This window comes from Atractosteus spatula, chromosome 26, assembly GCF_055471065.1.
Source record: "Atractosteus spatula isolate fAtrSpa1 chromosome 26, fAtrSpa1.hap1, whole genome shotgun sequence".
NCBI lineage: Eukaryota > Metazoa > Chordata > Actinopteri > Semionotiformes > Lepisosteidae > Atractosteus > Atractosteus spatula.
The window spans coordinates 6,311,839-6,339,433 of NC_142731.1; the positions used below are offsets into that span (position 1 = coordinate 6,311,839).

Here is a 27,595-nt window from a genome sequence, read left to right on the forward strand (position 1 = left end):
TACCACGGTGAGCCGTTGAGCTCAATTTATTAGATCTTGAGAGGATGGTTGCTCTGGTTACGGCCGGGAATGCAACAGTGAAAGCAGGGGTTTGCACAGGTCCAACTGCTCAGTTTGATAGCTGACGGGAAGCCCCCAGTCTGTGCCTCTTCAAAGTGGTTACCTAGATTCTGGACTAACACTCACTGCTGTACCCTGCTGTGGGTGACCTGAATATCCACAATAAAGAGCTGGAGTAGGACAGTGAAGAAAAAGTGCACAATGGCTACAGCTAGCAGACGTCTATCCCAAATTGCACAGAAGGCAAGTATGATCACTGGTTGTCATGACCTCCTCTTGCAGAGTGAGCTTCAGCTACCTCCATCTGGGCATCAATCTGAACTACCCAGTTAATTTATACCTTAATCTCAGTGTCAAGCTGCTTCATTTGGATATCATATTTTACTTCAATTTGGCCATCATGCATTTTATAGATCCACTCCACACACAAGGCACAACCCCCCACCTTCACACACACACATACTGCATGTTAATGGGTTCATGTTGCGTTACATTATGTATCATATTATGCATTTTGCCTGCCTGCAGAGCCAATTACCCATCTAGGACAAAGCACATTGTTCACCAGGCGACGCGTGTGAGCCATTGTTGTGCTGTTTAATACGAAACATAATACGTGATGTCGTACAACCAACCAACCAGAAATCTGAATCATTTGCTCTTTTAAATGTGATCAAGCGTCTTACACATTTGACAGTTTTATCCCAACTGGGACAACAGGTTAAGGAAAAAAAAATGCACCGAGTGATAAGCGCACTGCCAATGGACGAATGTGATTAGATCAATGAACTGCCTTCCCAACAACAAAATAAAAGCTTTAACTTGCATCCCAGTGACCCAGGCACCCGTTTCATTCTGATGCAAGCAGAGAACCAGCGCTGAAGGAATGCAATACCACATAAATCCTGTAGGTATACTCACTCACCACAAGGGGGAGACAAATCCCCACAACCAAATCGGCCTAAATTTCACAACCGCAGGGCCCTAGAGCAAGTCGCCAAAAACCCCTTGCCGCCTACAGATGACTGTTCCCTGTGAGGTTCTGGCCAAGAAGGAGACTCAGGAGGCAAAGATCTTCCTGTACACTTTATTAACGGGTAAAGCTGGGGGACAAGGTTCACTTCTTGGTCTCCTCTTCCTTGGACAGAGTCTTGATGATCTCCTCCTTCTTGGCCTGGAGCCTCTCCTCACGGCGCTTGCGGGCCTCCTTGGTCTTGGAGCGCCGGGCCTCTGCCTGGTCACTGCAGAGGGGAGAGAGGATTCAGGGTTGGGCAGGAAAGGACAGCACACACACACACACACAGGCATCCACATGCTAATAATACTCCTTCGACTTTGTATGCAGGTCAACATCCTGTGTGCTTCATTTTGCCTGCCTGCAGAGCCAATTACCCATCTAGGACAAAGCACATTGTTCACCAGGCGACACGTATGAGCATTGTTGTGTTAAGTCCACTACATCCACCACTAAAGGTGTGGCAGTCAACATGTGCCAGCTGTCCCAGCACACAGAGGATCAGGCAGAGGAGTGAGAAGCCCCTTAGGGTTCATTCATCCGAAGGGAAACTTTAGGGAGGTCAGATTGTGCAAACCCAGAGAGGAGTTCAGCCAGGGCAGGCAGTGCCAGTGAGATCTTTCATGACCAAGAAGTCAGGACCTCTCATCCAAAGCACCTCCTACAACCTGGTGCTCCCAACAGGCAACACGCAGAGTGGACGTGTTCACCGCAAGGCAGATAGAAAACCAGCACTGGATCATGACAGACACCCCAGGAGCTGATGTTCATCTTCACCATGAAACAAGAACCTCTCTCAAAAAGCCCACATTCAAGGTCCCTGCAGTCCTATTACCAAGCAGCGTCAGAGTTTGTCTGGATCTCAGAGGGTTACAGTCTTGCCCCCCCTAAGACAAGAGATAGGGCTACATTCTATGCCAGGAAAGCCCACTTACGCCAGGAGCTTCTTGCGAGCCTTGTCAGCCTTCAGCTTGTGGATGTGCTCCATCAGAATGCGCTTGTTCTTGAAGACGTTTCCCTTGACCTTCAGGTACAGGTTGTGGTACCTAAGGGACAGATTTGGGGGTGGCGGGAGGAAGGAGACAGTGTCAGGGTAGCCCAAACACAGACAGGCCATTAACAGACCCTCAGCAAGGAACAAACACTTGCGGCACAAATGCACTTGTATGCACGAACAATTGCTTCAAACCCCATATAATGGAAGCAGAACATGGGAATAGCTGGTTCTTCCTCATCTGACCTGAGGAAGAGGGACAGGTACACCCTTACGCAGGCAAACGCCACGAAGCCACACCACACCAGGCCTGCCCTGGTGCCCACCCCCCCCTCCCCCCGGTGCCCCGCTCACATGTGGCGGTCAATCTTCTTGGATTCGCGGTAGCGGCGCAGCAGGCGGCGCAGGATCCTCATGCGGCGCATCCAGGCCAGCTTCTCGGGCATACGGGCGTTGGCTGTACCCTTTCTCTTGCCTGAGGGCGCAAGCACACGGCACCGTCAGCACAGCACAGCACAGCACGGGGGGGCTCAACACCCACCCCTCCGGCCCCTTGCCAGGCAACCGCGACGCGACGGAGGCTCTGGCAAGACGGCGCACGCAGACGCATCGGGCACAACCGGACTCGATTCTGAACCGCCTGCAGAACAGCCACAATGTGATCTTGACGCTCCGCTTCCTTCAGTGTCAAGTACGCCAGAGACACTGGGAGCCGTTCTCTGTTCCAGAGCAGAGCGCGTGCTCTCCAGCTCAAAGTATGTATCGAAGCGCAAAGGCGCGACACGCTCAAGAGAGAATACAGGGGCGTAAAGCCTTTCGGACCCGCGGTTAACGCAACCGACCTGGCCCCTTCAGTTCTGTTGGCAAGGTGCCGCGCTGCGGCCCTGACCCGAGGAGGCGCCCCGCGGGACTCACCGATGCCCATGTGCCTGCCCTTGCGGCGTGCCAGCGTGTTCTTGCGGCAGCGGGCGCGAGAGTGCACTGTCACCGGCTTCCGGATGATCAGACCATCCTTCACCAGCTTCCTGATCTGCTGCCCTGTTGGAGGAGGGAGACAGGAGGGGTCACGGGCAAGCCAAGGTCAAAGGTCGCAGAGTATGGAGACACCAAGAGGAACGCGTGGTCTCGGCTGTCCAAACAAGCTAATCACAGGCCAAAAACAAGTCAGCCTAATATATTATTATTATCAAGAGATTAAATCCCAGAGCTACATGTATACATATACACGGACAAGTTAACTACAGTGATGCAAGGACTTATCTGGACAAGTAAAAAAAACATCCTGTTTCAGGCTGCAATAACCTTGGAGGAAATAAGTGAAAATTTACAGCATCCCAGAATTACTTATTCTCAGAATCGGCACAGCCAAAATCACCTCTGAAAAGTTAATCAGCACTCTTTCACTTCAGCACAGCAGTTAAATCTACCCCCCAGAGTAACACTTCAAAGAGCCAAGTCATTATGACCAGTCCTTGCAGGGCTGAATGCATATTAAAATCTCTCTAACCCTTGTGATTCTGAAACCTGGCAAGGACAGGATGTAACCATAACCGTATCAGCAGAAAAACATGCCCAGACATGCCCTGTTGAACTTAAGGGAGAAACTTATCTACACACAAACTAGCCCCAATACTGTGGTTGAAAACATAAGCTGACAACAAAAAATCCCCAATTTAATATTACACATGCTAGCTGCAAATGTTTGCGTTTGAAATACAGGCAAGATTAAAGTTAGATCCCCAATTTCGTCACTGGCTTTCATTAAAAATAGATTACAAGGACACAACGGTGAGGGTGATCATTCACATCTACTGGTTCAACATAATTCCAGTACAACCGTTTTCCCCTGAAAGCTGTAAAAACTAGTTTCATCACTTTAATTACTCAATTAAAATAAGGACTCGCAACTGATCTAAAGGTCTAGGATGGTGCCTTTGCCTCAGCGGACCAGGTTACTGGCTTGTGATAAAAGTCAAGTTACCAGGTCTCCACCTTCCACCCGCATCCCCATTCAACAAACTGGAAACCAGCCCGACAGGAGGGCAGGGAGAGCGGTTTGACCGGTGACGGAGGACACTCACGGGAGTTGGCGTTGGCGATCTCGTTGGTCTCGTTGGGGTCGAGCCACACCTTCTTCTTGCCACAGCGCAGGACGCTGGACGCCAGTCGCTTCTGGAGCCTGAGCATGCTGGGAGAAAGGACCAGGGAGACGGGGAAGCATGACCACACCGGGCAACTCAGCTCTGCATTACCTCACGACCAGGTTTAAGTGGACCGATCTGGCAAATTCTCCCACTTAGTACAAGGACACAGTCACGAGCGGCACTGAACACCCGCACCCGAGAAGGCCAACTGCATTCCGAAGAAAAGTCAAATGTTTCTCATCTCCAGCCGACGTACAATCTCTTGCTCGGGTTCTAGAAATGTGTATCTTCTGTCGTAATCAGATAAGACGTCTGAGCAATTTGGTGCCGTTTATTTCATCCGGCTGCATGAAGTTTGCATGTTCCCTCACACTCCAAAGACATACTGGCTGGATAACCGACGTCTGGGAAAACTGGCTCTGGTGTGAGTGTGCGTCTGTGTGTGCCCTGCGATGGACTGGCATCCCATCCAGGGTGTACCCTGCCTTGTATCTGTTACTTTTCAGAAAATCTCTGGCTCTTGTGTGACCCTGAACTGGAGGAAGCTGCCAGACAATGAATGAAAAGGTATTTCACCCAGTGTCTGAAGTGCACTCTGTCCTAACAGCCAAAAAGGGCTAGCATCCCCCACACAACACTAGAAAGCCTGCAGTCGGACTGGACACCTCTACAGTTAGCCAACAAGAACACAGGAGGATACAGACTGGGCCCTGCGAGTACCAACAGCAGACAAAAACCACCTGTGTGCACCACACTGTGCTGAACAGCAGAGCTCTCGTCACAGGGCTGGGTACCAATGCACACTGCTTCTCTGAAAGCATGAAACCAACATCTAACAGGAAAACACTATTCGATTAGGCTCCTACATGATTACTGCTTTTAAACTGCAGAGGCAAACAAGCACCTGTAGTACGAGCACTGTTACAGGTTACTCAATTTGTACACCCAGGGGGCTTGGATCCCAGTTTGGCCACAATCCAGCAGATCTTATAGGTCACCCTTAAACCAATTCACGTAGGCTCAAAACATGAGAACTGTGTAACCCAAGAAGCAAACTCATTCAATTAGGTCTGGAAGTCTGCCAGCGGACACCACCAGAGCTAGTGTTGGCATCGTCTTGGATCTCTAAGCTCAACCCATCACCCGATTTTTTAGTTGAATGGAAACCAGTTTGGGAATCGATGACACGAGGGTGACCCTCAAAACCTACTGCTCGGTGGCTCCCCGGGCACCCCTAATACAAACCAAACTAGATAGAGAGGATGTCAGGATGCTCTGATCTAAAAAGCCATTAAGCATGTAACAGCCTTCAAATAAAGTGAAGTGTATTTCACTACTGAAAAGCTCGGTACTGGACAACACCAGCCCTGGCAGCTGATCAGAGGGGTACTGTGAGGAATCCACCCAGCTCCCAGTTTCATTTAAATATTCTCATCAAAGTTAACGCACTGGGTCCTAAGGCTGTCTGCACGGCGTTCGGGCAGAGGGCGTTCTTAATTACTCAGTTCCTGCTAAATCAACGGGAGGGCCGAACCGGGGACAGAGCAGCTTGATGACCTGGATAAATGAAACCCTCTGGCAGGCGCGTCCAGCAGACTGACCCGAACAGCGCTCCGGCAGGGGAACACGTCTCGGCTCGGAGCCTCTTCACAGCGAGAACACCCCCGTCCGGCAAGTGACAGGGCTGCTACCAACACGCCGCCGATGGCAGCCCGGGTGTGCGCGGATTTGAACAGAAAAGGCATCGCCGCAAATCCAGAAACCTTTCAGGTTTAATAATATGCAATAATAAATATAATAATAATCTAATACGATGGGAATGTCTAACATCGCTGGAACCTCGTCTTGAGAGCCAGACCTGTAATAGTGCCTCTGCACTCATTCCACTAGTTACTGCGACAGTTAGGAAGCCGCTGTAAAGCACAAGGAAACAAGTATGCTGCAGTCCCCCGAAATAAACCCCATCAGAAGTGCGCCATCGAGGTGTAAGCTGACAGCGAAGCGCGATGTCCAGAGGCAGACTGGGCCCGGACATGTGTGCGAGTGCACGGAAGGGGCCACCCCTAGCAGGCCGAGATGAAAAGAACTCAGGTGTTCTTAAAAACCTCTTAGGCCCCGTACATAGTTCATAGATACTCTCTGGGGGTGATGTCGCGGCTTAGGAACTGTGCTACTCCGAGCGGAGAGACTGACTTGGCTCGGGGAACGTCCTAGAATCCACAACATGGCCTCCTCGTTTCGCCTCGGGAGCACGTTTGGACGTTAATTTCCATTCTTTTCGAACCAGCATCGTCCGCGAAACGCATCCGCACACCCCCATCACCTTACGTTTCTGTTCACTCGTCCCCGAGGCAGGGGTGAAGAGATATTTTGGCAGGTTTTGTAAGTTTTATGCCGGGGAGAGCCCGGAGGTCTTACCTCATGGCTGCTGCTGTTTGAGAAAAAAGAAAGAGTCAGAGCCAAGCGAGGCTCTACCATTATCAGGGCAGGGAGATCCCATCTATGGTAGAAGAGCAGCCACTCTCTCAGATTAAATACTTAAATAAATATAAAATATGTTATTTTTATCTAATATTTTATTCTAAGTTTTCGCTTCATGCCACCTGTATTTTCGATTTTCTTAGGACATTTTTCACTTATCGAACGCAAAATCTCCCACTCCTATATGATAATGGTACATTCCACATAGCCTCAACTTCCGCTGGTGCACGCCGGGATAAAGAAACCAGATGTGAAAACTTCTCACTTGACGCTAGAGGGCGAGGTTGAGTCGCAAACGTTCATTTGAAACTGTATTAACGAGTATTTCAGTAATTGAACAAATTTCTTTATTGGAGGATTCCTCGTTGAATGTAACTCCGCACATAATCAACCCAGAATGAGCCACAGTAATTCAAAAGAGAAAGAAACCAAGCGACTGATTTTTAATTCTATAGGCTACGTTGCCTAAGCCACAGCTGAAGTATAAAAACGCTGAACTGTTTTTAATCTATAAAATACCATCCCGCGAAAATGTGTAGAGATTAAATACACACATAAATTAACAAAGAGGAAATATTTACACCAACTAAAAAGCTGGAAAAGTGAAAAAATATTATAGAAGTAAGTTTGCATTAGGAAGGTTTTTGGTTTTGCGTGATGTGGTTGTGTTGTTCAAAATGTCAACGGGCATTTTAAAATGGAGACTTTTGACTTGAGAGAAAACGTTTATATCTATAGTCAAATGGTTTATTAATGAGCTACACAATCTACACACCCGTCCCTTGTTGTGTCTTTTACCCTGGAGTGAAGTATTTGCGTTTCTCGAAAGTAAGCTATTGAGATATAACCCTCTGTGGATATGCCTGGTTGTCTCTTTTGGGTCAATGTGATCCGATTTGCAGAACTTGACCAAAATAAATAACCAGAGAGCATGAAAAATCCGAGGTTGTTAAAAAGATATTTAAACATAGGTATCAACAGGTGGATGCTGCACATTGGTGGTGGTGGAGGGGATCCCCATTACCTGTGTAAAGCGCTTTGAGTGGAGTGTCCATAAGTGTAAGCAATAATTATTATTAATTATAACAGACAAACGAAATAAACTTGGCAAGAAAATGTTCTGCTACTGAACAGACGGCGTCTTTTTGGGTCTCTGTCTCATCTAAGAAGGTACTGTTCTCTTTTAGATTTGTATCCAAAATCATATTATTTACAACTCTTGACTGGAAACGTGGCAGGAACTCACGAAACAATTGGCGTTGTCAAGTGCGAGTTGATACTAGACAACAATAAAACTAAGAACTGTTCAGGGGGCACCTGGATTTGAACCGGGGACCTCTTGATCTGCAGTCAAATGCTCTACCACTGAGCTATACCCCCACAGGCCTCCACAATTATGTCACCTGTCTGTCAGTGTGAATTCACCTGTACAGGTGTCCGCTACCTACCTGCACGGTGGTTTAGGTGGGATCATATGATTTGCAGCACCTCGTGACCATGAAGTGACAACTCATTAAAAACTGAGTTTGCCAGCAAGGTTTTCACAGGTCAGAAACGAGAGACAAACATAAAAAAGAAAACCAGGACACAGGGGGCACCCAGATTTGAACCAGGGACCTCTTGATCTGCAGTCAAATGCTCTACCACTGAGCTATACCCCCACAGTAATGCAGCTGTTGGTCACCTTTGGCTCAGTGTGATCTCACCTGTACAGGTATCTCGTCTCACTGCAGTGTTTTATGTGTGATCAAATTATTTACACTTCCTCATTGCAATAAAAGGATAATTCATCAAGGTCTGAGGTTGTCAACATGGTATTAATAGGTGGGGAATTAGCCAAAAGAAGTACATAGAAAAACAGGACACAGGGGGCACCCGGATTTGAACCAGGGACCTCTTGATCTGCAGTCAAATGCTCTACCACTGAGCTATACCCCCACATTATGGCAGCTCTTTGTCACCTTTGGCTCAGTGTGATCTTACCTCTACTGGTATCTCGTCTCACTGCAGTGTTTTATGTGTGATCAAATTATTTACACTTCCTCATTGCAATAAAAGGATAATTCATCAAGGTCTGAGGTTGTCAACATGGTATTAATAGGTGGGGAATTAGCCAAAAGAAGTACATAGAAAAACAGGACACAGGGGGCACCCGGATTTGAACCGGGGACCTCTTGATCTGCAGTCAAATGCTCTACCACTGAGCTATACCCCCACATTATGGCAGCTTTTTGTCACCTTTGGCTCAGTGTGATCTTACCTCTACTGGTATCTCGTCTCACTGCAGTGTTTTATGTGTGATCAAATTATTTACGCTTCCTCATTGTAATAAAAGGATAATTCATCAAGGTCTGAGGTTGTCAACATGGTATTAATAGGTGGGGAATGAGCCAAAAGAAGTACATAGAAAAACAGGACAGAGGGGGCACCCGGATTTGAACCGGGGACCTCTTGATCTGCAGTCAAATGCTCTACCACTGAGCTATACCCCCATGCTTCGGTCATGCTCACACGTAATTGTTTGTAGTTCTTCGCAGCACAACTCGATAAGCCTAACAAATGCCCGGATTGGGGTGATTTCATTAGTACGGTAGTTATCTGGATTCTGACGTAGTTAGTAAGCTAGTGCACCGAAAACAGAGTTTAAGTTCCGAACAGGGTAAACGACGAGGGCACCAGACGCGGGTATTGAACTCCCCCCTGCCGCCTTGCTCAGATCCAGCTGTGAGGTTAGGAACTGGAGGACGCGGGTGAAGACTGAGGCCAGGTGATATAAGATGGAGAAAACCCTTCACCCAAAGGCTGATGGGAGAAAGTAACCCAGCCACGTGACTGAAGCTGATACTCGGGGATCTTTCGAAGTTCATCTCTCCTGCGGCGCCCCAAAACTCCGGGACTCAGTCCTCGAGGATAGCAGAGAATCACCTTCCCCGAGCGCTTTCAAATCCTTCTTCTTAAGAAGTTCAATTATTCAATTAGTGCCGGCGTCTGCCCTTTCATCCTCTACTGCATGCTAAACCCTTGTTTTCGACTGTGCTCATTCTGTTCTCTCGTTTCCTCGTGAGCTTTTTTCTTTTAACTGGAAAGCGCTTTGAGAAGCTACTTCTAAAGCCGCTATAAACAGTGAAGTTGACTATTATTATCATTTCAAGAAACAACTGGATTCGATCCTTGGATCAGTTAGATACCAATTCCAGATGCGTCGAATTCCTCTCGGTAACCTTTGACATGTTAGTCTTTTCCTAAACGGAACCGGCACCGTGTCGGTACCTCCCAGTGGTCTTGTGAAGCATGTGGGTCCTTCAAGATCGAGGTCCGGAGCCCCACACCCACAGCTGCAAGAGCTGCAGGGGTTATAATAATAATAATAATAATAATAATAATTTATTTTAGATAATGCCTTTAAAAGTGGCTTCTCAAATCGCTTTACAGTAAGTAAAAAAGCACACAATGAGGGGAGACATCGGAATTGCACAAATCCAGTTAGGTAAAGATTCTTCTAAAGAAGAAGGATTTGAGTCTGGATTTGAAAGAGCTGAGGATATAGTTAGGTAGACAGAATAATGGGTAGACAGAGGGCATAACTGGAGAGCCTCCTGTCACCCACAGAGTGCAGACGGGCTTGGGGGACAAACAGGAGAGCAGAGTCGGCCGAACGCAGGTGGAGGGGAGTGTGAGATCACAACTCAGACGCGAACTGAGGTGCCAGCCCAAGCCTGACAGGAAGCCAGTGCAAGGACTCCAGGACAGGAGTAAGGCGCTCGCTTGCACCCGGGGGAAGCTATTGATGGTGTTTCCGTTTACCCCAAACTCATGCAGCCCCTCCCTTCATCCCTCGGGCCCCCACCGGCCAGCTTCTGTATCTGACCACTTGGTCTTTATTGGAGATGAGTGCGTTGAGTTGCACGTTTTTGTTCGGGGAGCGGGCGGGGTCAAGCGGAGCATGCCTGCCAGAGCGCGCAGAGCGTGCGAGCGAGCGAGCGAACTCCTGTAGCGGCAGCGGCGCGCACGCTCGCTGCGGGGCTCGGCTGGCTCGGCTGGCTCGCCTCTGCAGGTTGCGTTGCTATGGTGACAGCGAGCTAACGGTGCGGGGAGGGCGTGTGTGTGTGTGTGCGTGCCGGGCCCGTCGGTACAGCACAGTCCAGCGCTCAGCGCACCGGGCGACGACGTCCAGCCTCTGAGCTCTTGAAACCCACAGGCCACAGGGAGCGACGTCAGCTGCCAGGAGTGAAAAGTGTGTGTGGGGGGGTGGAATGAGCGTGGAATATCGCAAAGCAGGCACAGGCTACATGAGTACGTGTGGCTCTCGTCTGCCGTTTGGTGTGCATCTTACACAACTGCCGAGGGAAGGCGGTGAAATCGTTGGCGGAGGGAGGGATTTATGTCCAGGATATAAAAACCTCCAGTTTTGATACTGTCAGCAAACGAAGGCAGCCCTGAATCTAGCGAGGCAGTTGCTAAGGAACTCACACTTGATAGCAAATTCCAGCTTACAAGGGACAAGAAATCTTGTGCCTTTCCTTTAACTCCGGCCGGTCTCTCCAGTTCCTCACTAATTGAGCAGGACTATTTTAAAATAACGATTCTTTTTGTATGTGCAGTGAAAGCATTGCGGGGTTTAGTTTTGTTGATGCGGACAGAGCAGTGCCGTGCAAAGGGTACCAAGCTGGGCTGCAGGTCAGGCTGAAATGCTTCTCTACGGTTTTCCTGTCCTGAGGCTATATTGTACCGTCTTTTTGCGATATGATGCATGTAATGTCCAGTTACAGTCCAGTTCCCGAGCATCTCCAATGTGCTACTGAACATGATCAAATTCGGGTTGAAATCGAACATTAGTTTTGGGGCTAATTACTGCTCGCGACTCCCCCAGTGCACGTTTCTCTCAGAATATCAGCCGACAAAGGGAGGAAATGAGAGTCACATGCTATGACAACACTAATAATAAGGATGTATATTGTTTAGATAGATAATACTTTATTAATCCCGTAGGGAAATTGATGTGTTACAGCAGTCCAGCCCAAGACAAGCAAAAACAGACATCAGAATAGTTATAAAACAAAAGACAACAAAATAAAAAAAATAAATACATAAAAAATAAATAAATACATAGGTGTGTGCAAAATGTGATGATCATAGTCACTGTAAAAATAAAATATGTGCAAAATGTGCATAGGTTTAGACAGACTGATTGTCCAAAAAGTACAATGGAGCAAACATGCTGTCCATAGACGAGCAAATGAAGGGCTAACACTAACAGTCCTAGCCTACGGCAGCGTTATACACCCTGACAGCCGCCGGGAGGAAAGACCTGCGGAAACGTTCCCTTGAACACCGGAGCTGGAGCAGTCTGTTGCTAAAAGCGCTCCGCTGCTTTCCTAATAAAGGGAAGTTTGAAGTTGTTTGACAGGGTCAAGTTCACCGGCCGGGCTACCGGGACCGTCACCTCCCACATACGCGGTTCAAATAAAGGACGATGACTTAATCTATAAAACGGAAGAAGGAAAACCGGGGAATCTTGTTTTTCTATACTTCGGCTGTGTCGCCTCTCTTTCCAGAGAAGCATCGGTCGTTACGGAACTCGTATTAAAAGCAACGAGTATGGAGACGGCCGTCTCTCATCGGACTTGACAAACCCGTTATTTTAGCAAGTATCAGTAACTTCATAACACGATAACAGCTACAAGTCGGACAGACCCAGGCACTGCCATCATCCCACCCGCCTCGGGGTGTGAAATGTTCCAGCCTCTGTAAAGGGGGTTTATTAGAGACCGTCGGCTGCTCCCTTACAAGAAACTGAACTTCCTCTCTGTGCAGCCGGGCTGTGAGGGCTGTGGTAAAACACGCTCCAAGACTGAGAAACAAACTCCGGCGACAGCATCCTTCTCCTTGGGTAATTTTATCACCCCTCGAAGCTCGGCTGTTTTTTTTTTTAACCTATTTTTAAATGTCTTTTCACAACCTCAGCTTCGCCTGCCTTTTTTTTTTTCGCCACCCACCCACTCAACAGAGAACGAGGAAAAGGAAAGGCGGCAGACAGGAGAGCGAGAGGCAAGATGCTGTATTCTCAATCGTCGGAACCTTCCAGTCAGCGGCATCTTTGGAAAAGTCGCACATATAATTAAAAAAACAAGTCGCTGTAGCCTTCTTTTATAACCATACACGGGCGCCTCCTCAAAATCCTTACTACAGTCGTAAAACAGACTGCGAGAGCTGTTGAGTGTACCCCTCTTTTTTCCGAATTGATGTTTTTTGAAACAGCAGTTTTTTCCCCAAATACAGTGAACCCAGCTAACCGGGCACCTGCTTAGAAGAGACATTTGCTCCTTCATAGGTGGAGAGGTCGGGGGAGGGGCACACTAGAAAGCCACGCCCCCTCTCCCCCGTGTGGCTTTACTAACACCCATGATAGTTGTGGCAGCCAATCGCTGCGCGGCAGTGTGCAGCTTGTCCAGCCGTGATTGGCGGAGGTAGGCTGAGAGGGGCGGGTAGAGCCGGAGGTGGGCGGGACCGAGTGGTTCAGCAGCTGGATGCTCGGGCTCATTGTCTGTGCTCGGGGAGAGCGAGCGAGGAGGCGACGCACAGCTGCCCGTGGCTGTCGGGAGGATACACTGAACAGGATATCGGAGAGAAAAGACAGAATTGTTCATTTCCACCCGCTAAAAATGACTAAACTGTGAATATTAACAATACAATAACAAAAATTCAATGGTACAGAAAAGTAGTATGTCCAGGACGCCTTCTACTTCTACACAGGAGATCCAAATGGACATTTTTGATAATCCTAGCTCACAGGTAAGATAAACCGTTTTTTTATTTTTTACGATATGGTAGGAAATTCCAGGTAAAAAAAAAACAAACATATAAAACCAAGACTGTAAACTAATGAAATTGTGTCGCATTTTGAATGCATTTCTCCTTTGAATCTAACTAAAGTGAGAAACAACTCAATGATGGTGTACTACATAGGGCAAACGGTATTATTTTTTGTTTGCAGAAGAATTAAGATGTAATATGTAGGCAATAAATCTGAATGTACACATGGCAACGAACCCAGTCATTTTCTAAACCATAAACGAGTAAAGGAAACTCCAGTAGATATTCCAATATTGTCCCCATCATCACCATTCATACGGATAAAACGCTGAACACGCTTCAAACACACCGTTTTGTTTTATAATATGTCGAAAATTGTTTTTTACAGGAGTCTGCTTGTAGTTGTGATTAGATGTCAGCTGATATTCTCTTCAGTTCGGTTGTTGCGCTGACCTTATTTAACTCTAAAAAATTAAAGCGTTTATTTCTACATATATATAGGGTGGGGTGACTTTCATTCCACTTTAAAATAAGGCAGTAGAATTGTGTTTAATGAATCAGTTCATGTGAAATGGAAGTGTTTGATTAATATTGCTACTTCACGAACAACATACCGTTTTGACAATCTGGAGCTACAGGAGCAGGAGCAACCTGACCACCTTACAGCTGTCCTGTTTCCGAGTAGGTTTTTAAAGAGGAGTGAGGAGCCTGTCACGGTAATTTGGCGTTTTATACATGACATCGTGCTTTGGCTAAAATGCCGTTTCAATAGCACGACAGCGGTTGCTCTCGTTTACGCTTTAAACTGTTTTTTTTTAAAAGACGATTTCTAGCGCTATCTTCCCTGTTAAAGCAAAACCAAGGCTCCACTGAAAAGGAAAAATGGGGAAAAAAGACGAGATGGGTTGGAAAGCGCAGCCCGGGTGTCGCTGGCGGAGGAGGGCGCGTGTGGCGCGCAGAGGGGTTCGGTCCTCTGACGGCCGCGAGCGCGCCCGGCGTTAGCCCCTGACGTCGGCGGTCACTCCGCACAACCCACGCGCGGGCGGCGGTCCGCTCGTGGTAGCCTTGCAGGGCTCGGGAGAGGGCATGACAGCTCTCTCCAGTCCCCACAGGTGTCAGACCAGGCGTCTTACACGGCCCGGTAGGGTTCCCATCATGCTACAGTACGTCTGGAGGGCTTCAGTCCAGCCCGGCTCTTAACGAGCCAATCACGCTAATTATTGCCCTAATGGATGCAGGTAAGTGCCCTTGCTTCAAAACCTGCATCTTGGAAAGAGCACAGAAATAGGCCTCACATGCACATATGCTGTATATCTGCTTTTAAGCAAGGTGCTGAAAAGGGTACATAATTCAGAACTCGCCCGATTCATCAATTGCCTTTGCTTTCTAGCTTGTTTTTATTTTTGGCTCCTTAAAGAAATGATTTTTTTTAATCTTCCAGGCCTTCGATTTACCTTAATCTGTCAGAACAGTTTTTATGTGGCTGTGGTTCTCTTCTGTGTGTGTCATAATATATTATAACGATAGACAACACCACCAGTAAAATAGACAGGCAAGCTGTCTACTTCAGCCAAGCTTTGCCTGTTTGAAATTTTATTTTTATCTCCCAGTGCCTGCCCTCCTGGTTTGAAACGGATAGCTTAGGTGTGAGACGGAGAAGGCTTGTTTATCAGTTTGAATGTGCATGTCAGCTTTCATTAACATTAACTGGGATTTTATCTTTCAGCAGCAACAACAAAAAAATAGGGCCCACACTGTACCATAATTTACTCCTCTGATCATTCCTGTTGTTTTAGGACACCAATGGATTTCCTTTCTTTTCTCCCCATGTAAATACAGAGAATGATTTGGAATGTTTCGGAATTTTAACGAATGTGTTTTTAATGTGGCAGTATGGTGTTGTCCATTGCACACTGGGCTGTATTCCTAAAATATCCTTAGTTCGTTCCTGCACATCGGTTAAGTTTTTCATCAGCATGCGTAGTGGGATTGGTCTTTGAAGGTTGATGGAATATTAGTTCTGTAATAACTGACCCATTTCAACCCCCTGGAATATTTTAAAGAACAACTTTACCTGAACATGTCCAAGGCAGCTTGGTGGAAAAGCCTTATGGGCATGTGATGAACTCATGAATGTGAACTTCATCTGTGAACACAATAAAACAAACACCTCACATTTGAGAAGATGTACAGGTAGTTACAAGAAGTAAAATAAAAAAAACGATTAAAAAGCAGGGATTGAACAGGAGCCCAGTCTGGCTGCGTAGTGTTAACCCCTACTTTACATTAATGGACAAAACAGATATGCTCCTTTTAACGATTCTTGTTTGACAGTTTATTAAAAGTAACATCTTGCAGCCAGTATATTTCTTCAGTCTGTGTCATGTTGCGCACAGTGAAGTGGTCATTCTCCATGCTTTATCACACCCTTTCATTTCTGACACATTCACTGCCCACTAAACTCTCATTTTCCACCAGGGATTATTTGCTTTGTTGTGTTTTAGTGTTTAATTCAAAAAACCTGGAGATAGGAGCTCTGAGCTCTGTGTTCAAAGTGTGGAATGCTGTTGCAGCCAAGTGGGCTGAAGACCAATCCAGTAGCACTGAAACAATACTGTAAGACGGTTATTTTCACTCAATGGACTAAAGAAAAGAGGATGTGGATTGGTTTTGCTTTGAAACGGTGCGTATTTATGCTAAATTGTGTTCTGCATATTCCACGCAATGAAATAATATGCACTAAAAAGCACTTGGTCTTCCAAATATTGGATCATCATAAACTATTTTTATCTTCTGATTTGATGGAAATTTAATTGGCAGCACTTAAAGTGAGCATGGCAGACAGGACACCTGTGAAGCGTTGCTGAATCATTGAGGCTCTCCAGGAGAAGAATTAAATAGTTAGGTGTATCACTGCAGATATTATTTTAATATTTAGCTTATTTTTCATTGAAGCTGATGTCAGATGCTCTTGGCCTCAATGCCCATTGTGTTGACTTGCAAAAAGGACACTGATGTTGGTTTGTCTGTCCTCCGGCTTGGGAGGGTCTACGGCAGGTGGTGGTAGTGTTCGTGAAGCTTTTCCAACTCTTTGAGGGGTCCTCTTTGTGCTGTCTGTGTCTCTGCTTCCTGCGGCAGCATCAAGATCCTAACTGCCTGCTAGACCTCTGGCCTGGTTCTGGATCTGATGCTATGATCTTCAAACACCGGTGAGCTCAGGCAGCCGGAGGCAGCATCTGAGGAGATGTTGGCCTTCTCTGTCAGTGTCAGGTGTTTGTGGGAGATGACCTCTGAGGTCCCGTGGATCGGAATGCAAAGATCTCATTGGGAGCTTAATGGACGGAGGACCACAGTTACCAGATTGTTACACCACAGTTACCAGTCCGGTTTTCTGGTGTGTCTCAGTAAAAATGCGGCAGAGTTCCTGGAGATCTGCAGCTGAGCGAGGATGTGGTGCATCATCATCAGCGCGCAGGGGCTTGACAGCTGAAGTCAGGGTGGTCTTTGCCCTGGATCAGACTCCGTGGGGGAAAAGCACCTCAGCTTCCATCCAGGGATTTAGTTCTGCTCCAGCTGGGAGTTTTTGCTGGGCACTTGTAGCATTTCGGTAAGAAATATGTCAAAAACAGCACAGGAGCAATGAGAGACGTCAGCTAGATCCATTACTGAGAGTCCCTGCTTCAATATAATTGCACTGATAATACAATGATAGCAGTAAATATATTTATGTATGATTGAGGTAGCTGTCATTATTTTAGGCATGTTAAATTCTGTAATTTCAATTTCTCCTTGGTGAGGATAATCCTATCATATTCTTAAGATGCTCTGTACTGTGTGGCTAAATTAAGATGTTTACGTAAAGCTGTGAAGCTGTTCTATCTCAGGTTTACCTCCCAGGCAAAGCTGCAACCTGGTGGTTTCAACACCTGGGCGGACAGAAGCAACAGGACATTAGTCTGGTAGTGGATCAAGAGCATTAATGTGGCTCCTCAGCTTTAAAGAGAACAGCGTTTCTTTATTTCCACTCGCTGCATTGATCTCCAGTGAAAATGCCCTACACATCTGGAAAGCCAGTTAAAATGTGGGCTATTACTCCGCAGAACAAAACAGGAATTCACTAGTTAGGTGAGGAGCAGCAATGCTTTTCTTTTTTGGCAGAAGGAGAACGAAGGCATTTTGCTGCCTGCTAAGCAGTCTTGTTGTTTTGGCATAAAAAAAACATAACCAGCCCTCAGGGGAGCTATGTGAGTCGGCTGCAGAGTGTGACAGAGGAGGAACAATTCAGGAAATTTTCTTGTCATTAGAGCTACGGAAACGCCGCCGGAAAGAAGCAGCCGGAGACCGAGAGGCAGGAGTGGAGGGAAGAAACGAAAGTCCGGATGCCGTTTTGGGCTTCAGAAAGATTTCCCTAAATTATCTGCTGTTAGATTTTCATGTTGGACACATCCTGTAGCAGGAAACGGTGCTCCTGGCCTGGGGATATTGGTGTTTTTATCGGGTTCTGTTCGGTGACTTACTGATTGCTGAATAGGGCAGAATGAAATAATAGCAACATCTGTTGCTAAAAAAAGTGTCTTCACCACGGTTCCTTTCCGTATGATAGGAGCCCCAATCAGTCAGTTGTTTGCTGTGAAATGAATGATTAATCCTGAGCTGCCGTTTTTTTAAAGGTAGGTTCTCATTTATTTTCCTTTAAATATTTTGTTTTAACGGAAGCTGCAAATCCACCTCTTTTAACCGTGAGAGGTGTCCCTTAAGGACCGTTTTAAAAATAAAAGTGCGGTAAAGACACACACGCACACAATGCCCTAAAGCCACACTCAATAAATAACAGAGACAATAAAACATTGTACTTGTGTATCTGCATGAATAAGTACAAATGGGAGCATTGCTGAATGCAGCAGGGCTCCGGGGCTGGCTCAGCTCTCCCCTGGTAAGTCTGAGTCATGCTTGATTGTAAGAAGGTGCATCACACCCAAGGTCAGAGGTCAGGGGAGCAGTGTGGATGGAGATGCTCTTCGAGGCTCCAGGTGGAGTTGCTGTGGCTCTTGCTGTGAAGGCTGTGCTGCAGCCAGCTGTCTCATGCCTGAGAACAAGTCTTATCCATCACGCTTCCGATTGCTACCAAATGCAATTAGCAGGCAATGTATCTCCATGACAACGTGGCAACAAGAGGGGGCTTAATTTAATGGAGGGCTCTGCCTTGGTGGCAGAAGTGATTTGTCGGACCTCGGCCAATCGGATTAGAGAGATATGGCCCGTGACAGGTCATTAATAAGGCCCGATAATGAAAGGGGGGTGGGCTCTCCACCAATTAGTTGATCTTCAGACAAATGCCTTGTTTTTATTGTGCTAAAGAGGTTATTCAGATGACTTTCATTAGTTGTTTTTTTTTTTTTGCTGGCTTGACTTCCACTTCGTCCACCCTGCAGTGTTAGACGCCCACGCAGCGATGTCCAGCCTTTGATTGTATAACTTTTCCACTTCTAGTGAGGTGGCAACAGCTAAGAGCTAACAGCTAACGAAGATTTCAAGTCCCTTTAAAACTGTTTGTGACTGTGCACGTGCCACATAGGGCGACCCAGCTAGACCTGCCACCACCAGGAGGAACTCCCTGCTCATAAGCTTCGGCTCCCCTTGCTCAGCGTGGCACGCGTGTGGGTTTTTGCGGATGTTTTGTAGAGATGGAGATGTTTCAGGCTTCCAGAAACCCTCGGTGGCGTGCTCCGGCTGTTGGCTGTGCAATGGAGGGTGGAGGGGGAACGTTCCCTGGGGTCTCGCGTTCACTCAGCACAGCACAGCTTCCCGCTCGCCGCGCAGGCTGAGCTCTGCAGCCGCCAGTTCGAGCCTGGGGGCCACCTTGGTTCCCAAGTGGCAGCGTGCTGTTGGCAGGGCCCCTCTAGGTTAGCGCGGGCAGTAGCTGGGCAGGGAGCTCTTGGTGCCTCCTGCGCATCAGAGGGGTGGCCTGGGGATTGTGGGACACCCGATGACGAGTGGCTGCGCCAGGGGGCAGGCGAGAGCAGGAGGAGCGTGCCCGCGAGTCTTACACTCCCCTGGGTGGACACAGGAGTCTGTACCGGGTGAGCCGTGTCTTTAAAAAAAATAAAATGATTGCAAATCAAATGGTTACATAATAAAAATTAATTACAATTTGTCTTTTTAAAAAAGAAAAACGGAAGCAATCCCTATGGATTCATCCTGACTTTCCTGTGGCCGTTCATCCCGCTCTGTGATTTGAGTGTCAGTAATGGAGGCTTGCGTACAGGATAATCGAACACATGGTCTTTCTCCCTAAAGCCGCGATTTTCTTCTGTTTTTGTCTTTCTCTTCCCAGGGGAAGTATGTCAAAAGGAAGAGCCGATTCAAACGCTCGGATGGCAGTACCTCCTCCGACACCACTTCCAACAGCTTCGTGCGGCAGGTAGGGGCTCCAGCCGTGCCCTCCCAGCACCTGCAGCGCGAGACCCGCGACGTCCGCGCGCTCTGACGCGTGCCACGGCTCGATAAAAGCCCTGAGTGAGGAGACTTCTCATGCTAGGAAGGGGGAGGGGGCAGCGTCCGAATCCCCCACTCTAGCAGGTCAGCTCATCGGGCTCGGCCTACTGTCTAAAGGCCAGCTTGAGTGCATCTCAGCCTGCAGTCCAGGGTCACGCTGGTCAGTGCTACATTGACTCGTTAACAGTGCTGCACAGCCTTGCACGCGTGCAGTGTACAGGTGTAAGCTAGCCAACGCCCATCGACCTGCTTGTGGATCTGCTGCTATGTGTCGGTATTAAGCATTTGAATCAGAAGCGGGCAGGGTTAGGCATTGCATGTGTCCTCGCTGGGTTTAATCTCACTCCCCTGAGCATTCTTCCTCGCCTTTGTTACTGTTGGAAGCACTGAAACGAAAACACATTTCAGTGTGCAGTCTGGAAACCCAGAGTCCCCTTCAGACGAGCTCTCGACTCTGCCTCCACCTGATGCAAAAAGCTGTTTGCCAGGCCCGTCCTGGTGCGTTTCAGAATCACGGTGTCTTAACGCCAGCGATTCCAAAGGTTGGGCTTAAAAGGGTTTGAAAGCACGGTGTCATTTGTATGTACGGTAATACTGCAAAGGGTTAAAGGTCTCAGGCTATAAATAAACACCCAAGAAAGCAGAAGAGAACAGCTGAAGCTAGTTGTGATAGAAAAAAAATGTGCTGCCCACAGGTGTTCGCTGTGCTACTGAACACAATGTTGCTGCTCATACCAGAAAAATAATCAATATGCTCTTTAAAGCAGAGAGTCTGGCAAGTTTATTTGTTTTGGTTTACAGTTTCAAGGTACACTGTGTCCCCACTTGTGCTGTTAATGTTTTAAACTGAAGGGTGTATTGAAATATACCTGATACAGAATATACCATATTCAGAAAGAGCTCTTTTCTCTGTAGCTGGAGTCCTTCTTAAAGAGGGATGGAGGTTTAGCTCAAGAACAGAATGACCTGAAAAGCTGATTATGAAATCTCGAGTGTGCTGGGACAGCACCTTTGTCTTCGGAAGCTATAGGCACCTTTTAAGATCAAAGAAAGTTTGTCTGAACCACAAAGGACCCCACATGCTTTTTGCTTGAAATCAATGCAAATCTTTTTCATTATCGGTTGTTTGTTTGTAATGACAACTTAGGGAGCTGCGTCGGCATGCATAGGCTGCAAGGTTTATTCCAAGCTGAAAGGAAAAGAGAGACAACGAATCAGCTGTGGAGCCTTCCTCACACACGTGAAGAAGGTTCCACAACCAAAACTTTGTGTCTCATTTCTTTTCCTTGCAGCATGGAATAAGCCTTTACCTGTTCCTTTATTTGTATTCATAGAGCAGGTAGGTAGACCCTCTCTGGGATAGAGTCTAACATAAGTGTATTAAATTGCTCAGAGAGAGACGTTTTATTTCAGCAGAGTGAAATGATTGGCAGTCTCTCATCAGATATGGCTTGGGAGAGCATTTTTCTCTATCTCTCAAGGAGCAGATGTTCCCAGAACGCTGTCTTAAGAGTGAGGGACTGACGGGAGCGCGGCGTCTCATCCGTCGGATCGCTGACCCGCTGATGGGTCTCGGCTGGCTCGGGTCCCTCCGGCAGCTGGAGGCTCGGAGGGGGGGGGGGGAAGCGTTCGCATTTGATGGGGGTGGGGGGGAGTGCAGTCTTTGAGAGGTGCTGTGTCGCAGTGGGGGCTCACCGGAGATGAGAAAGATCACTCTCTCCCAAATCCCCGCACTCCTGCGGGATCTGCCTGAATTATTCATGTTCATCCTCGCCTCCTGCCCTCCAGCTCTTCCCCCTATTCCCGTCCCCCTCCTCTCCTGCTTCCCTCTGTCGGCTCCTCTTTGCCTCTGCCTTTCGCTGCCCTTCCGGGGGTTCAGTCTCCTCAGCCCCTGTGGCGGTTCCCGTGTCTTTATTTTTTGGGGGGGCTGTGGATCCGTGGGAAGAGCCGCGTTTTTGGTCACGTGCCACATGAACGGAGCCCCCCCCTGCATCTGTGCTTGCCCGGCTGCCGTGAAGCACGGACTCCTGAGCTCATTGCTCTGTGCAAGCCCTCCGGTCACCCCCCGCGATGGGAGATAAATCACAAACAAACCCGCCTTTCTGTCATCTAGATCCTCTTTCCTAGAGCAGGAAACACATTTTTCCCTCAACCTCGGGGGGCTTCCAGCGATGAGGCCCGAGAAGCTGAAGCCAGCAGACAATCCTGCACGTGGCAGAGGGTGGGAAAACACGCCCCTGACGCTACGTCCACTGCTGCCTGTGTGGCGGACCTTCGGGGCCCCGAAACCGCGTCCAGGAACAGGCCGTCTGAAGCGGGCCGTGGAGCGGCTCCCCAGTCGATCACGTGGGACTGGAGCGGTGTGGCCTGACCCGAGCAGGGCTGGTTCCGTCTGCCGGATGACATTTGCGCGCTCTGTGTGTGTGCTGCGGGGATCATGAGGCGATGAGCTCCGCCCTCCTGCTGGGTTTAAAGGTCACTGTGCTCCCAGTGGGTTCCTGTTCCCTCATTAATTCTTTACCTCTGATCGCCTTCTGGATGTGGGGGGGCAGCTTTGACTGTCACACCGCTCTGTGGAGCACAGAGCACATGACTGCTAATCACAGTTTTAATCATCAGCACACTTTGTCTGAGATAAAAGCTCATTACCTACTGTTCCTTTCTTGTGTGGTTAGTTTGATCTTTATGCTTTAATTGTGTAATTAGTCGGGGACTCTTTGGGTTGTTGGTTTGATGCGCTGGTCCCTTAGTGATTGCCACACAAGTGGGAGAGTGCATTTTTATAGCAATACGCTCCACAGCAAACCAGCATCATCCTGCAGCAGTATTCCAGGGAGGAGACAAGCCTGATCTGGAATCAAACTCCACCGTTCCATTTCCGCAAAATGTATCTATTTTGTTAGAACTGGGCATGCTTTGTGGTTTTACCCCAGCTTGCGCTGATGTAACATTCGAGTTGTTTCTGACTGACAGCGACGCAGACTTGTACAGCTTTGTGAGCACGCATTTGCAGCACCGCCAAAGAGTGGACCGTGACTGGATTAAAAAAAAAAATGATTTTCATTTTGTAATTTGACCTTTTGTCATCACCTCCGAAAGCTGTTTCTTTTTGCTGGGTTTCCAGAATTATTTCTGAAAAGCCAGCCTGCGTCACTGACTGATGAAGGTCATAGGCCACGCCTTCGCAGCGAGATGAGCCTGAGATTAGTGGACAGAACAGGGACGTTTTCGGAAGGGCGGGCAGACGTTAGTGTTGCTGGTGACTCTGCTGGACGGGGTGTTGTGGAGAGACAGGCAGACGGGGGGGCGCGGAGCTGGTACCCTGGCTTGGTTACCGTGGAGACCGTGCATAGAATTTCACCTCACCACAGATCTGCAAGTGGAGGGGAGTGGGGGGCTTGGCGGCACCTTGGTAACCAGGAAAATGACTGGGAGAGCAAGATAATTATCATCGCTTATTAGCATCAGGAATATCCTGGCTGTTAGATCGTGGGGCGCCTGTGCTGGGAAAGGGGATTTTTAAAAGCAGCTACTTGAAGGCATGTCTTTGCTGCAGAGCTCGGCTGTCAATATTTAAGCGATTTTCAGCTAGGGATGGCGACAAGCCTGTTGTCTGTAGATCCGGTGTCAGTGTGCAGGGTGTGCGAACGCGCAGACGGAGTGATAGGCTGAGGAGAGTGCAGGTAGGAACGGAGACTCCCTCTGCAGTTCTGTCAGACTGCTGGAGTAAGAAGGTGAGCCTCTTCTACTTGGTACTGACACGCATACAGTAAGGAATATTTCTGGCCCTTTGAAACCCTTGTTATGGAGATGTCATAAAATAATGTTTCAGAGCATGTTTAAACAGTGTAACAGTGTGTAAACTGTGGTCGGCTTTAATGCACTCAGCTATATCTTCTTTTTACATGCTCATTTCCCTGCATGGATGTGTGGGGGTTTTGTGGCGTTCTAGGGCTTGAGGAGGAAGAGAGAGCACTGGGGTGGTTCACTGGCTGGGAGTCTTGCTGTCAAGAACTGGGGTTAGGATTCAGAGTGGAAGCAGTGCCTTGATCTTCTCTCTGAACTTATTGTCCAACTGTGTTGTGCAGCCTGCCACAGCGGTGGTGATTGATATCGCTATTGTAACATCCGGTCTTCCTCACGTTTTTTTTTTCCTCGCTTGGCATCAAAGCTTGGCATCAATTTTTCCAGAGGCAACCATTTCTTTCCCTGTCTCTATGGAAATGAATTAAACCTGACCTGGAGTCTAGAGTTTACACCTGGCAACTTGCTAATATCGCTTTAGCTGAAAGGTTCTGCAGTTTACAATTGTTGAGGGGACTTGATGTTTTTTATGGTTTGATGATTTTTTTTAATTCGACGCTAGTGTTGCATATAACATCTTACAGTTTGATTAGCTTTTGTGAGGTCTGGGGTCTGGTTTTAGAGGCATCTCTGGAAAAAGGGGTTTCCAAACCAGGACAAGGTTTCAGGTAGTTATAGGTAAAAGTCTTCTTCTACATGGAAGTGGGGCTCTTGTCACAGTGGGAGCTGTCTCCCTCTAGTGGCATAATTGAAGCTGTCCTTCTTAGATTGTTGACTACTCGGGCCCAGCAGAAAACTGATCCCAGGGTTAGTGGAGATAAGCAACAGAACAGAGAAGCGTATAGTCCTGATATGTACATAGGATCTGAAAAAGTAAAATATCCATTCAGATGTCCGAATTAAGCTGATTAATAGCCATGGGAATACAGGATGCAGGACTGCATGTGTCCGGTCTCTCTGCCAGCTGTGCGTCGGTCCTGGAGCTGGCAGGAGGGAGTGGACAGGCTCAGGCTGCTGTACTAGGTAGCTGTGGATCGTGTCCTGTCGTCTGCCCCACTCTGGCCCCGGGACTCAAGCCTGTCAACTGGATTCCCCTGTGTACTGTAGACAGGCCTGCAGCCCTGGGATAGATTAGTACCATTAACCACCGGCGCTGATCCAAGCCACTTATCCCATTTACGGTTTTCTACAATTAAAGCACATAAATCTACCTCTCACGCACCAGATGATTTCCAGCGCCCTCGGAAGTGTGCTGCTGCCACGTTCTTTAAAGCCGAACAGTACCCTGGCTCTAGCAGGCTGCATTTCCGCTTCTTCACTGTACAGTTTCATGAGTTGTTTTGTTTCGGCCGGAGCTCCGGCGGTTTTCCATGGGAAAGAGCAGGATCATCCATCAAGTGCCCTTCCGTGGAACGAGGATCCATTCCTGACAGGTTTACGACTGGTTGATGTAATTAGTTCAAACGAGAAGCACTTGAGTATCAGCAGATTCTGCTTTGCATGAAGATGCCACATCACGAGTGTCCTGATGTTGCTCAAATGTGGCTTGGAAACTGCATCCAGTTTTGTAGATCACCATTAAATGATCAATTCCTAAAAATTTCACTGTGATTAATTAAGCAAGTGATTTCTTGTATATAGTATGTTCTATATATATAGTAATTTAGAGAACTTTTGGAACCAAAGTCTGGGCACTCTTTAGCTGGCGGAGACCAGAGCTCTGTTAAATGAACAGTTAACTGGCTTGATTCAATGATATCTCACAGGTCCAGTCCTTAGAAGCAAGCGACCTATAAGACTCACTGGTCACTCCAGGAGCAGGGCCGGAGACCGCTTATCACCACAAAATCAGTGCTTTAACTTAAACACGGACAGTTTTTCTTTTTGTTATGAGCTCTCCGGGCACCGTGGATGAGGCTGTGGAGAGCACTGGAAATCAATCTAGCTCTGTGGTAATTTGTTGACATTGTGTTTCTAAGCTGACTCTGTTTTGTGTTGCTATGGCATCCATGTTCAAATGCACAGTTTCTCAGGGGATAAAATAGATCTCCGTTTGAAGGTGTTTATTCTTAAGTGGGATCGGGCCTAACTCTGTGGCCTCCTTGCACTTATTTGAATTTTTTTTTTAAAAAGCCCGAAAGGCTTCTCCGCAATCGTTGTTTTGTGGACGTGCAGAAATGTTTGTATGAAATGATGAAAACTAGATTTTCCAAAAATTGGCGATTGCAAAAGGATGATCCAAAAGGATTAAAGGATAATTCCAAGTTTGCTATGGTTCATTTGCTAGAGAATCTGCTGTTCTATTGCACAATCTGTTCCTGTGCAGTGTATACGCCGAGGTTCTGCGATTTTAACAGTTGGTTTACAGCCCTGTTGCCTGTGCTTTATGTAATATTAATCCCCCCTTCACAACACTGTGCTCTTTTCATGCCTATTTTCTTTTTGCTTCCCCTGTGAAGTCTTCTCTCTTTTTAACGATATTTTGTGGGTAATGGCTTTCTGTGTTGTGTAATCCTCTGTCTTTAACCCTTACCCCTTTAACAAATGCACTCTGGGAGAAAGCTTCGAATTTGCTAACTGTTAGTGTTGCACGGTCTGCACTCTGTGCCTTCCTGTGCTTTCCAGTCTTTCGTCCTGCGCTCCAGCAATGTCTTTGGTCTCGTATACAGTAGAGCGTGGTAGCGGGGGAGAGGGAGGGGGTATCCCTCCTCTCTCACTGTCCTGGTTTTCTGCGACGGGGGGTGTGAGCGGGGTTGAATGGCTGACGGTTGCATACCGAGCCTCCTTCTGGGGACGTTTTTATTCAGCCCCTGTTTCTGCCCTGCCAGGGCTAAATATAATTACCAGTTTGCAAATGTAGCAAGAGTCCTGCAACCTGACCCTCTCTCTCCGTCTCTCCCCCCCCTCCCCTTCTCCCCTCTCTCCCTCTCTCTGTCTTCTTCTGCGCTGTGCTTAGGTTCTGGGGTGGGGTGGCGGCGGCGGTGGTGGGGGGGGGTGGGATAGGAACGGCCGGGGGGGGGGGGGGTTCTGCTCTCACTGCTCACTCCTGCACTCTCTCGCTCACACGGCCACTCTCACCCACTCTTGCCGGGGCCTGTGCACCTCCAGGTTTGCTGTCCGTGAGCAGGGTAAAGGAGGAATGGAGACTCTGGAGAAAATACACAGGCCCGTTGTGGTAAGCAGCGCTCCTGTTTTACTGGGCATGCCTTCGACGTTTTGGTGGTGGAGTGAGTTAAGGTTGGCAGCGTGGGCACGGGTTTTGCCAGTGTGGGGGGGGTGTGTGTGACACCGGGGGGCGGTTAGTGGACTCTGACGGAAGGCCTGATATTGTTTTGTGCTTCATTTCCGATATGCTCTCTCTCTGCTATCCTCCTCTCTATCCTTGATTCCATTTTTGGGATTCAGCACAGCTGCAACAAGTGTTGGTTTTTAATTAGACTTTCCTGTGCCCCTCTCATCTCCTCTCTGTTTACAAGACCAGCCATGACGGGGCTGTACCCTCCACCACCGTAGTTTTCTCCTTGAGATTCTGCCTCTGTTTCACTTCCCTGTGCGTTGCACAGAACGGGCAGTGGCCATCGACAGACCTGGGCTTTAACTTCATGCTGGGGCTCTAGTATAAGTGGGTTTTCCTCCAGCGTGGGGACAAAGCCCTGCAGGGTCTGCCGCTCCCATTGGAAATCCACCATCCCGTAATCCAACCCAACGCAGCCGTACTGCGCTATATTGCTGTCGTCACGGGAGCGCTTGTGCTGTGAGAAGCGCTAATCAGTCGATGGTATTCAGGAG

The 27,595-nt window shown here is 47.9% G+C and overlaps 2 protein-coding genes and 5 non-coding genes across 7 annotated transcripts in view; 1 reads left to right on the forward strand and 6 right to left on the reverse strand.

The window, feature by feature from the left end:
• Positions 1-1,133: 1,133 nt before the first annotated feature.
• rpl19 (ribosomal protein L19) lies at positions 1,134-6,679 on the reverse strand. The gene is made up of 6 exons (XM_088906197.1): positions 6,632-6,679; positions 4,151-4,257; positions 2,985-3,107; positions 2,424-2,544; positions 2,011-2,121; positions 1,134-1,301 (listed from the first exon to the last, which is right to left on the reverse strand). Exons 1-6 carry the CDS (start codon positions 6,634-6,636, stop codon positions 1,178-1,180), a joined length of 591 nt encoding a protein of 196 aa, XP_088762323.1. The 5' UTR covers positions 6,637-6,679; the 3' UTR covers positions 1,134-1,177.
• Positions 6,680-8,002: 1,323 nt separating this feature from the next.
• Positions 8,003-8,074, reverse strand: trnac-gca (transfer RNA cysteine (anticodon GCA)). Its single transcript has one exon. It is a non-coding gene; the product is annotated as a tRNA-Cys (tRNA).
• A 209-nt stretch (positions 8,075-8,283) lies between these two features.
• trnac-gca (transfer RNA cysteine (anticodon GCA)) lies at positions 8,284-8,355 on the reverse strand. The gene has a single exon. It is a non-coding gene; the product is annotated as a tRNA-Cys (tRNA).
• A 205-nt stretch (positions 8,356-8,560) lies between these two features.
• On the reverse strand, positions 8,561-8,632 carry trnac-gca (transfer RNA cysteine (anticodon GCA)). The gene has a single exon. It is a non-coding gene; the product is annotated as a tRNA-Cys (tRNA).
• A 205-nt stretch (positions 8,633-8,837) lies between these two features.
• On the reverse strand, positions 8,838-8,909 carry trnac-gca (transfer RNA cysteine (anticodon GCA)). Its single transcript has one exon. It is a non-coding gene; the product is annotated as a tRNA-Cys (tRNA).
• Positions 8,910-9,114: 205 nt separating this feature from the next.
• Positions 9,115-9,186, reverse strand: trnac-gca (transfer RNA cysteine (anticodon GCA)). The gene has a single exon. It is a non-coding gene; the product is annotated as a tRNA-Cys (tRNA).
• Positions 9,187-26,824: 17,638 nt separating this feature from the next.
• cacnb1 (calcium voltage-gated channel auxiliary subunit beta 1) overlaps positions 26,825-27,595 on the forward strand; it is a 35,584-nt gene continuing 34,813 nt past the window's right edge. Inside the window, exon 1 of the mRNA XM_088905952.1 lies at positions 26,825-26,981. Coding sequence (XP_088762078.1) covers positions 26,946-26,981 — 36 coding nt within the window. The 5' untranslated portion in view covers positions 26,825-26,945. The remainder of the gene's footprint in view (positions 26,982-27,595) is intronic.